Source organism: Pistacia vera, unplaced genomic scaffold (genome assembly GCF_008641045.1).
Source record: "Pistacia vera cultivar Batoury unplaced genomic scaffold, PisVer_v2 Contig40, whole genome shotgun sequence".
Lineage (NCBI taxonomy): Eukaryota > Viridiplantae > Streptophyta > Magnoliopsida > Sapindales > Anacardiaceae > Pistacia > Pistacia vera.
Window position 1 is genome coordinate 1,209,193 of NW_022196224.1, and position 12,055 is coordinate 1,221,247.

Genomic DNA, 12,055 nt, shown 5'->3' on the forward strand with positions numbered 1-12,055 from the left:
GCATCAACAATTGTCTTTCATATAATTGTGTTTTTATAAGATTTCTAAATTCAAGGGGTGAAAGATAAACTAAACTATGTCTTATAGACTTACACCTTTCTTGTCATTTTTATAATTAAAAATCCTGACGCTATGATAAATTTATAAAATAATACCTACATTTATAAAATGATATTACGATTAATAATAATAAACACTTGATTAAACAAATACTTAGTTTATATATATATATATATAAACTTTTCTATTTTTTGAGATTAAGATTCTTCTTAATCAAAATGTTCACCTTTAAGGATTTGATTTTAATACATATGAATAAAAATAAACTCACACTAAAATATATCTTTAAAAACTTAAATTAGGACAATATTTATATAACCTCTCAATTATATTGCTTTTTTTTTTTTTTTTTTTTATCATTTTTTAAGCACGAGAACTTTTCCAAAAATATAAAAATTTCCCAACTTAAATAATGTTGAGAGTGGGATTTGAACCCACGCCCTTTCGGACCAGAACCTTAATCTGGCGCCTTAGACCAACTCGGCCATCTCAACGTGATGATCATTCCCGAAATATTAATGTTTTAACATTTAAATTTATTATATTTACTATTTAGTCACATGTGAAGAGATCCAGTTAAACTTTATACTTCAAGAAAGTAGCTGGTAAATTCAATAAGAACAAAAGCACTTGATATGAAGAGGGGAATTCGGTGAACCTGCAGCTATTTAAGTTCTTACTTTAATATGAATTGTCATTATAAGATGATGCAAGTGAAGGGATCGTTAGGGAAATGGCGTTATAATCAACAAGAATCAAAGGCTGTTGAGTGTCGATGTAAAGATAAACCGAGCACTTTTATTAAACAAACTCCATTACAGTGCCTCAACTCATTAACACACACGATAATGTGCTGACTACTACTAGTTTATTCACCCTTTAATGTTCTCCAGGGCAGTAGAGTTTATTTCTTCTACTAACTGCATGCACTTTTTCATCTACCACTTATCGCCTTCAACCTAAAACGACTCGTATAGTGAACTGAACTGACAGCCCTGCATGGGTTGAATGTTGCACATGCGAGGTAGCTCACAAGCTGTCTCATACAGTTCCTGAATCTCCTCACCCCTGAACTGTCCCTGTTGCTGCTGGTGCTTCACCATCTGCTCTAGTCCCTGGCAGCGGCACCGTCTGTCTACTTCCTGCAACTCCTGGCAGCATTGTTTGAAGCATTGTTCTCTCTGGTTAACGTCATTGCTGAGCCAGCGTCCTCCTTGGCTCCCCCTGATCTCCTTTTGCACGTACATTTGGCAGTGCCTAAATCGTTGCTGCTGCTCGAACTGCTTTTGGCAACTCTGCCCACGGCTTTTTTTTTTGGGGTTTTTCTTCCAAACCTCCACAGTGGTGCGGTAGATGGAAGCGTTGCCACCAAGAGGAGGACTGCGAAGGCAGATAGGATGAGCACGAGCTTTGCCATTGCTGTTAGGATTGGAGAGTTGTTTATACTAATTTGTTTTTGAATGGAGAAATGGAGTAGCAAAGAGCCAAAGAGGGAGATTTATAGGGGATTTGGGGTTTGCATGGCTTATACGTGTAAGAATTTGGTGACTGTGAGTAGCGAATGGAGATCACCGTAGAATTTTACATGCAATTTGTTGGCACAGGGCTTTTGTATCTGTTTGTATTATGAAGATGCTTTACGCCTTGAGATTTGGCTATGGAATTTGATTTAAAAACTTACTAGCTTTGTTTTTAATTATATAAGGATGTGTTATTTGGCAAAGTTATTGTAATACATATTAGTATTCCATAGTTTTTATTTCAAGAGTGTTCTTGATATATTCTATAACAAATTACAGTACAAACACTGTAATGATACACTTTACCTGCTTAAAACTAGATTTCATTGAAGTCCGATGCTATGAGTTAATGTCGATTGACCACAAGATAGATTCATTTGTAAATAATTCAAAAGGATAGCTGAGAGAGCAAACAAAATCAGTTTATTCCAATATGTGCATCACCGGCAAGCGCCACCTATCACTCGGTGGCGTCCAGGCAGCAATTCGACAAGGCAACTAACTAACCTAATTAACTGCACTTCGAAGATGAGCCAAAAATCATTTGACAACCAAACAAAAACCTAATTTTTAGTTTGTGGCCACTTTTGCTGGCAGTGATCCACCTGTAAGTATAAATTCAACAACCGAACCATGCAGAGCCACCGCATCGAAGCCTAATCATCTCATCTTCCACGTACCTAAGCATACATGCGAAACCTTACAAAACCTTATGTGTCCTGTGTTCAATTAATTATTATTTTGTCCCTGAAGTCCAATTCTGATATTATATCACAAGATTTAATGATCCTCTCTAAATGTCGATTCTCTATGCATATTATTACTATGGTGTCAGCATTCGCATAGCTGTTTAATATCCATATATTCCCTGACAGCATATATATGCGGCGACCACACCATCAAACAGCAACCTTTTGTGACTGCGTTTTTCCTTTTAATATCTTTGTCATTAAGGAGATTAATTAATGATCCTCTGAATGGATCATAAATATAAAGCTTAAACCAATTACATAAGTATGGAAAAACTAATAAGAAACACAAGCGGATAACAACAACTAATAAGGAGATTAATAAGTTTATTTTTGTATCTCGTAGATTTAATAACAGCAAAATAAAGCCTTGATATGAAGAGCGGAGTTCAATGATGTGATATTTGAGTATCTTATTTTAATTTGAATTGGCATTAGAAGTGGAGCAAGAGAAGGGTGTCGAGTCTTGATATAATTAAAGATAAATCAGCACTCTTATTAATTAAAAAACTCGATCGATTACATTCCTCTACTCATTAACACACACGATAATTGCTGATTCTAGTATACTGCTTATTCACCCCTTAATCTCCAGCTAAATGCCAGAGCTGCAAGGAACTTTATTTCTTCTACTACTACACTTGATGCACATCTTCATGGACTGAATCTAGTAGGGTGAACTGAGCTGCATCCCTGGCTGGGTAAATGTGCACAAGCGAGGCAATTCACTGGCTGTTTCATAAAGTTCCTCAACCTCCTCACCCTGAGCTGTCTCTGTTGCTGCTGGTGTCTCACCCATTTGCTCTAGGTTCTGGCAGCGGCACCTTCTGTCTACTTCCTGCAACTCCTGGCAGCATTGTTTGAAGCATTGTTGTCTCTGGTTACGTCAGAACTGAGCCGGCGTCCCCCCTGGATCTCCGTTGCACGTACCTTTGACAGTTCCTGATCGCTGCTGCCGTTCGAACTGCTCTTGGCAACTCTGCCCACGGCTTGAGTCTTCTTCAAACTCCACAGTGGTGCGGTAGATGGAGGCGTTGGCACCAGGAGGAGGACTGCGAAGGCAGATAGGAGAATCACGAGCTTTGCCATTGCTGAGAAATTGAAAGTAGTTTATATAAATTTGTGTTTAATTATGGTGAGAATTGGAGTTGTGAGGAGGGAAATTTATAAGAAATTTTGGGCTTTGCATGGCTTATACTGTAAGATTAAATGGTCAGGGTAAGAATTTGGTGGTTGTGAATGAGGTCACACGTAGAAGTTAAATGCAATTTGCTGGCACAAATGGTTTTGTTTTATTATGAAGATGCTTTACGCCTTGGGATTTGGTTATGGAATTGATTTGAAAAATTACTAGCCTTGTTTAATTAATTATTAAGAGGTGTTAGCTAATTTCAATTTTGTTTAGTAGCTTAGACTATAGAAAAGAAAAAAAATGTACAAAAAGCTTATGAAACAGTCAACCTACCTAAGACAATCCTTTAGGTTAAGACGACCAAAAAAAAGAAAAAAAAAAAAAAAAAACTCTTCCTACCTCGGAACATTGGCCTTAGGTTTGGAACAAAACCAAAGAAACCTCCCTAGGGCCTGCTGCAGCAACCCTCTTTAGAGCTAAACACCCCACTCTCATAGCCCTGGTGTGCTCGACAAATAACCTCAATAACAAGTTTGTCTTAGGACATCACCACACCAAGACCACAAAACCCAAAGTGATAACCTGTCATAAATAGACATCAATAACCCCCAAATTTGCACAAGTTCTTACTCCTGGTCCTCTTCATCTTTGTTATAACCTAAGCCTAACAAGCAATTCACAAAAGAAATAATCACACAAACAAGATTAACGATCAAAGAATCACACACACAACACAAGCACGATTTTACCGTGGTTCGTCTATTCAATCTTAATAGACTACATCCACGTTGAGCTTCGATACGGACACTCACAGCACAAGAAGATATTCAACATTACAAGAAGGATAAGACTACAAATCTGCCAAACAGATAACACCCAACCAAGGCTTAACTACTCACTAATCTTTCTATAATCTGCAAGACACAAAGAACAAACACTAGCCTCTGGAAGGAAACGCAACCCTCTCTCAACTAACCAGATTAACCCAGAAAGATTCAGCAGAGAAAACCCACCTCAATATTTCCCTCTCTCTCTCAAACCCTAATACCCGATGACAATGAACAACCCTCTTTCTCTGATCACTGTTGCTCTCTTTATATGCTGCGTTCGTAATTCTCAGCTCTTGATCTGTCTTGATCTGACGGCTGAGAAACGGTAATGGTCTTAAACAAAACGACCCCGTTTGGCTTGAATACTTAAGTGAAACGGCTTCGTTTTTGGCTTCATAAACTTTCAGTCTCCACCTTGAAGCCAACTTTATTCCTTTTAGTGCAGTAAGTTTTCCATATTTCTTCTCAGCTCTGAAGGGCAGTACTTACTTAATGTGAAGCAGGTTCAAGCAATGCTTGAACTTGGCTGTGGTCACCACTTTTGTTCCCATGTCTGCTGGATTATCTTCAGTGGGTACCTTCAACAAATTTATCTCTCCCTTTGCAATCAGGTCTCTGACAAAGTGATGCCTTACATCCACATGTTTCGTTCGTTCGGATACACTGGGTTCTTGCTCAAATGAATGGCATTTTGACTGTCAGAGTAGACTGTTGTTGTGCCATTCAACAGATCAGCTTTTTTCAATTCCTGCAACCATTGCTTCCTTGATGCATCTGAAACTGCTACATACTCAGCTTCAGTAGTGGATAATGCAACCAAGGTTGCAACTGAGCTTTTCAACTAACACAGTTGCCTCCCAGTGTGAGTAATAGGCAGTTTGGACTCCTAGAGTCTCTATCACCTGCAAAGTCTGCATCTACATACCCCACCAGATCAGTGATGCATATCTTTTACAGAACTTAACCATTTGAACAGAACCATTATATCTCATTAGCCATTTTAATGCATTCCAGTGTTCATTTCCAGGGTTTGACATGAATCTGCTTAATAGGGATATTGCATATGCAATCAGGTCTGGTGGATATCATGGAATACATTACAGAACCTATGGCATTAGAATAAGGACATTCTCCATTTTTAATCTTTCTGACTCTGTTTTTGAGACTGTGACTTACTAAGTATAAATGGTTTGCTAAGGGCATTGTCACAGCTTTGGATTCATTCAGACCAAATTTTAAAACTAGTTTTTGTAAGTATGAGGATTGATGCAGTTTAAGATATATGTGCACTTCTATCCTATCAATCATCATTCCTAGTATTTCTTTGCCTTTCCTAAGTCCTTCATTCAATTCAGTATTCAATTTGGCCTTTAATCATAATTTGAGACATGGACTTGCAAATTATTAACATGTCATCTACATATAACAAAAGGTATATGGCATGTCATTCGTACAGCAAAATAAAATTTATCATACATGCTTCTAGTGAATCCATTTCCTATTATGAATGCATCAAATCTCTATACCATTGTCTAGGGGACTTTTAGTCCATACAGAGATTTATTCAGTAAGCATACATATCAGGCAGTTTTTTATCCTTAAACCTACAGGTTGACTCATGAATATTTTCTCATCCAACTCACCATACAAGAAAGCAGTTTTACATCCGTTGTTCTATCTCTAAATCTGTTGAACTACAATTGCTAGCATGAGTCTAATAGTTTTAAATTAACTACTGGAAAATATTTCAGTGAAATCAATACATGCTCTTTGAGTGTAGCCCTTAGCCACTAACTTGCTTTGAATCTTGGAGGGTCAGACTCATTTACCCTTCTTTTAGTTTGTACAACCATCTGCACTCCACCAATTTTTGATTCTTTGGCTTTGGAACTATGTCTAGGTTTTGTTTAGTGCATGACTCCATCTCTTCCTCCATAGCAACCAGTCATTCTTTTCTATCCCTTGAGCTCAGTGCCTCATCATAGGTGTCTGGTTCTGATCGATGTATTTCTGACCCAGCTAGGAGGTGCTGTGTAAATCAGGTCAGCATAGCGTACCTTGCAGGGGGTCTGATTTCCCTTCTAACTCTGTCCCTGCTAACTGATATTGGGCCAGGTTATCCTGCTGATCCTCCTCAGCAGTGTCAGTAGGGTAATCTTCACCCTCCTGCTCTAGATTATGATGTGGTTGATCTTCAACAGGGTCAGGGTCATTTATTTGGTGTATTGATCGGTTAGTCTCAGGCTCCACCCAAACTGAGTTGTCCCAGTTTGTCCTGAGGTTTCAGACTCTTCTTTTGAGCTACCTGCACTGTTAGTACCAGATTTACAGGAAAACTGTTTCATTGAAACACATCCCTACTAACAATTACCCTAACCCCTGGGGCAGCCCTTTCCCATAGCCTATAACCCTTTGTTCCCTCTTGATATCCTAAAAAAACACACTTGAGGGTCTTGGTTCTAACTTTCCATCTCTGGTATGGGCATATGCAGCACATCCAAAGACTCTTAGGTCTCAAGAGATGGTCTTCTTTCAGACCACTTTTCTTCAGGGCACTTAAAGTCTATTGAGCTAGAAGGGCTCCTATTTATAAGGTAACAGCTGTGCCTAATGCTTCCCCCAAAAGTTTTTGGTAGACCAGCAGTGAATAAAGACATCTAACCCTTTCAGCAGGGTTCTGTTCATTCTCTCAGCACTCCTTTGCTGAAGGGTTCCCCTAACAGTCCTATGCCTCAAGATTCCCTCTTCTACACAGTAAGAGTCAAACTCCTGATTACAGAATTCTAGGCCATTGTCTGTCCTAAGGTTTTTCCTTCCTGTTAACTTGGTTTTCAACCAAGTTTTTCTAGCCTTTAAACTTGGTTAAGGCTTCATCTTTAGATCTAAGTGGGTACACCCTACCTTTCTGCTATAGTCATCTACAATGGAGAGGAAATAACAGTTCCTCCATGTGTTCTGACCTTTTCAGGACCCCAGAGATCTGCATGAACATAGTCCAACCCTTTTTCAGCCAGATGAGTTCCCTTTTGGAAACTCATTCTATGCTGTTTCCCAACACACAAACTTTACAGAAAGTTAAATCAGATATGATTCCTTACCAAAAGCCATGTTGGCTTACACGTCATACCTTTTTGGCCTATGTGGCCAAGTCTCAGATGCCATTTTTCTGCAGCAGTCAGATGTAGATGATAAAGTAGACTTCACAGTGAGGGCACAGTGTTGACCACACAGAATGTACATCCATTTTGTTTGATCCTCAAGTATATTTCAATTCTTGTACACCACTATGATCCTTTTTCTGCCTTATAACTACATCCAGCTTCATCCAAAGTTCCCAAGGAGACCAGGTTCTTTTGAGGTCAGGAATATATCTCACTCTGGTTAACATTATGATTTTGCCATTATTCAACCTAATGGTTATGTTTCCTATGCCTTGAACCTTACAAGTGATTATTGCCCATGAAGACAGTTTCTAACTCTCCTTTCCTAATTCTGAAACCATTGAATGTTGGACTCATATGAAAAGTACACCCCGAATCTAGAACCCATTCCTTTTGCTAGTGTGGTTTGAGACAGTGAGGGCTTCTGAGACTTCAATGCCAGTGCTAGTGCTAGCTAAGTTACTCTCAGTATTGTGCTGTTTTTGTTTCTTTATCCAATCATAGCAGTTTCTTCTTAAGGTGGCCAGGTTTATTACAGTGGAACACTTCCTAGTTTCTCCCTTAGACTTGTTATTCTTCCCTTTTTCTAGCCCTGGGGTTTATGTGTTGTTGGAAATTCTTATTGCTATCCCTTCCTGATTGTCCTGGATCTGACTACCTTTGACAAACAGGTTATTCCTATTCCTTTCTGTATCTTCAACTCCAACTCCCTAGATTTCAGACCTGCTATACAGGTCAACACTGGGAACTGTCCCAGTGTATTGTAAAACATTCTTCACCACCAAGTACTCATCAGGCAGTGAATTTAACAATATCATTGCCAGACTAGAGTCTCCCAACTCCTGATCTGTACCTTCAATATAATGTCATCTTAAGAAACTCATCAAGGTTTTCTTCTACAGACTTAGTACATCCACTTATAAGAAAATAGGGCTCCTTTAAGAAATGCTAGTTTGGTGCAGACTGTAAGAATAAGAGATTCGAGTTTACCCCAAAGTGTGAGCGGTGTTTCCATGCCATCACCTTTCGCAGGACTGCATCGGACAGATTCATTATGATCAGATTGTAGGCCTCCTCTCCACTTCACCCATCTTTTTCAGTTTCTCTTCAAACCATTAGTGGCATCTTTTTCTAAGGCAAGCCCAACTTTATTATGCGAAAGAAGGGCTTTCATCTTCTTTTTCCATGTATTAAAGTCGATCTTCCCATCATATTGGGAGATCTCCATACGAGTGTACTCATTGAATTTTAGTAACAGGACAGAACAGTCAAAGGGTACGTGGCGTTGTTATACCAGAATTCCCAATTACTGCCAGGCAGTTTTTAAGGCAGTCACTGGTGTTCCACCTAAACACCCTTAAACTGTATCACACTGCAGACACAAATAGGACTAAAGTGACAAGACAACACAGCTAAAACCGTCAAAGGTACGTGGCGTTGTTATACCAGAATTCCCATTACTCCAGGCAGTTTTTAAGGCAGTTACGTGTTCCAGCCTAAATACCCTTAGACAAGACCTAGACCTTTTTCCCTTGACTCGTGTTTGTGACCCAGACCAATCAATACGACCTGATTCAAGACCAATTTCGAAAACCCTAAGGCCCTATAAGCCTTTAATTCGAAAACCCCCAAATCTGACAAACCCTAATTTTAGATTTGTACGAACTTCGTCGATTCCTTGTGCCTGTAACTCAATCTCACGAATTTAACCCCAAGACTAGCAAGATCTGAAGTCCTAACGATCTAGGATCTTGAAATCGAAAATCCCAAAATCTGACAAACCCTAATTTTAGAATTTGTACGAAGACCAAACGTTTCTAACCCTAAATCCCCATAACTTTCTAGCGCTGATACCACTGTTATAACCTAAGCCTAACAAGCAATTCACAAAAAGAAATAATCACACAACAAGATTAACGATCAAAGAATCACACACACACACAGGCACGATTTTACCGTGTTCGTCTATTCAATCTTGAATAGACTACATCCACGTTGAGCTTCGAAATACGACACTCACACACTAAGAAGATATTCAACGATTACAAGAAGGATAAGACAACAAATGCCAAACAGATTAACACCCAACCAAGGCTTCTACTCACTAATCTTTCTATAATCTGCAAGACACAGAGAACAAACACTAGCCTCTGGAAGGAAACGCAACCCTCTCTCAACTAACCAGATTAACCCAGAAAGATTCAGCAGAGAAAACCCACCTCAGTTTCCCTCTCTCTCTCAAACCCTAAAACCCGATGACAATGAACAACCCTCTCTCTCTGATCACTGTTGCTCTTCTTTTTTGTCTCGTTCGTAATTCTCAGCCCTTGGTCTGTCTTGATATGACGGCTGAGAAACGGTAATGGTCTTAACAAAACGACCCCGTTTGGCTTGAATATACTTAAGTGAAACAGCTCGTTTTGGCTTCATAATTACTTTCAATCTTCCTAAGTTTTATGGCCCTTTCTCACCACTAACCTAATGGTATTGTGGTGGTCCTATTCATCTTCCTAAGTTTCATGGCCCTATTCTCACCACTAACCTAATGGTATTGTGGATGGTTAGTGCATCTTTACACTTCCCTCCAAACACCCAATTATTTCTCTCCCTCCAAATCCAATAGATAGTGGCATTAAGGCACAATTTTGCCAAAAATACTTTTTTCTCTTCCAATTTAAGGATAAGTCATTAATATAAGCATTCCATAACACTGTCCTATAGCCCATAGAGCTAATGGCAGGTTGGCTCCAATAGTTGAGAAAAGTGCAAGAGAAAAAGAGATGACCCAAGGTTTCTTGGACCGAATTACGAAAACAATAACATGAGTTTTGAAAAATTACAAAACAGCATTTTCATTTTTTCTGTTTCAGCTTGTATCATAGAATCACGGATTTTGATTAAGTGTCTTTTATCATGTTAATTTTATAGTTGATAACTCCTAGCTAGATGTTATATTTTTTTAGTAATCTTTCATATTTGTGGTGTACAACTAACTACAAGCGAATATATGTCACACGTAATGATATGACACTATATCGTTGGCCGAATGTACATATTACAGGAGTATTTTGATTTTGTTCTATAATTTTTTCCTTTTCTTGAATCTCATTCCCTTGTTCCGCCCGAGGCTTATAAAAAAGATAAAGAGGTGTTGTAATTGGAAAATTTATATAATTACAATATTACATAAACTTTTTACTTCAAAGTGCTATACTACTGTCGATTAAGTTCTTAACCGATCGGCAGTGTCCTTCATATATCTTTTATATGCATATAAACTTTTCTCTTTTCGGAGATTAAGATTGTTTCTTAATCGGATTTTTTCCCTTCATCAATAAGGTTTTGATATTAAATACATTCCAATAAAAATAAACACATAATTTTAGGACAATACTTATAAAACCTCTAGATCAATTTTTTTTATAAGACCTGTAAATTATATTGCATCTTAATTAGTTATTTTTCCATTAAAATGTTTCATCCCTTTCATTGTTGTCACAAGATCATCTTCTGATTGAGGTGGAATAAATAAAATTTTGAATAATATAGTGACTGCTTCTTTTTTTTTATTGTTTAGCAAGATAAAATTTATATGGATATTACTAAAACTAAGATATTATTGAGAGTGCGATTTTACGCCTTAGACCAACTCGGCCTTCCCAACAACAAAGAGCAACGTTAAAGAATATTATCACAATTTTATTTTTATATATATAAAACATGTCAGTGAAGAGATCCTATCAAACATAATACTTTAGTAAAGTAGGGTAAATTAAAAACGATCAAATGGTCTTGATATGAAGAGGGGATCGAATTCGGTGAATCATGAATGTGCTATTTGAGTGATTGAATCCTTATTTTAATTTGATTGGCATTAGAAGATGATGCATTTGAAGTTCAAACCTTTTGGGAAGTGGGGTAGAATCAGCAAGAAACAAAGGCTATTGACTCTTAAGATATAAAGATAAACCAAATCAGCACCTTTATTAAACAAACTCGATCGATTACATTGCCTCAACTCATTAACGCACACGATAATGTGCTGAATCTACTACTGTTTATGCACTCCTAATCTCCAGCTAAATCGCTAGAGCAGCGAACTTTATTTCTTCTTCTACAACTATGTACCACACTTCATGCAGTACTTCTTCACTTACTACTCATCGCCGTCAATCTAATAGGGTGAACGGAACTGACAGCCCTGGCTGGGTGAAATGTTACACATGCTAGGCAATTCACTGGCTGTTTCATAAAGTTCCTGAACATCCTCACCTCTGAACTGTCCCTGTTGCTGCTGGTGCCTCACCATTTGCTCTAGGTTCTGGCACCTGCACCGTCTGTCTACTTCCTGCAACTCCTGACAACATTGCTTGAAGCATTTTTGTCTCTGGTTCCAGCGTCCACCTTGGCTCCCCTGGATCTCCTGTTGCACGTACCTTTGGCAGTGCCTGAATCGCTCCTGCTGTTCGAACTGCTGTTGGCAACTCTGCCCACGGCTTGAGTCTTCTTCAACCTCAACAGTAGCGCGTTAGGTGGAGGCGTTGGCCACCAGGAGGAGGAGTGCGAAGGCAGATAGGAGGACTACGAGCTTTGCCATTGCTGT

General features: G+C 38.6%; 1 protein-coding gene, 1 non-coding gene and 2 pseudogenes across 2 annotated transcripts; all 4 read right to left on the bottom strand.

Moving 5' to 3' along the window:
• Positions 1-473: 473 nt before the first annotated feature.
• Positions 474-554, bottom strand: TRNAL-AAG. The gene has a single exon. It is a non-coding gene; the product is annotated as a tRNA-Leu (tRNA).
• Positions 555-1,019: 465 nt separating this feature from the next.
• Positions 1,020-1,477, bottom strand: LOC116141702 (annotated as a pseudogene).
• Positions 1,478-2,996: 1,519 nt separating this feature from the next.
• On the bottom strand, positions 2,997-3,418 carry LOC116141572 (annotated as a pseudogene).
• Positions 3,419-11,626: 8,208 nt separating this feature from the next.
• Positions 11,627-12,049, bottom strand: LOC116141532 (2S albumin-like). Its single transcript, XM_031427034.1, is given in 1 exon segment — positions 11,627-12,049. A coding segment is annotated over 1 exon segment (423 nt).
• Between the last annotated feature and the right edge of the window lie 6 nt (positions 12,050-12,055).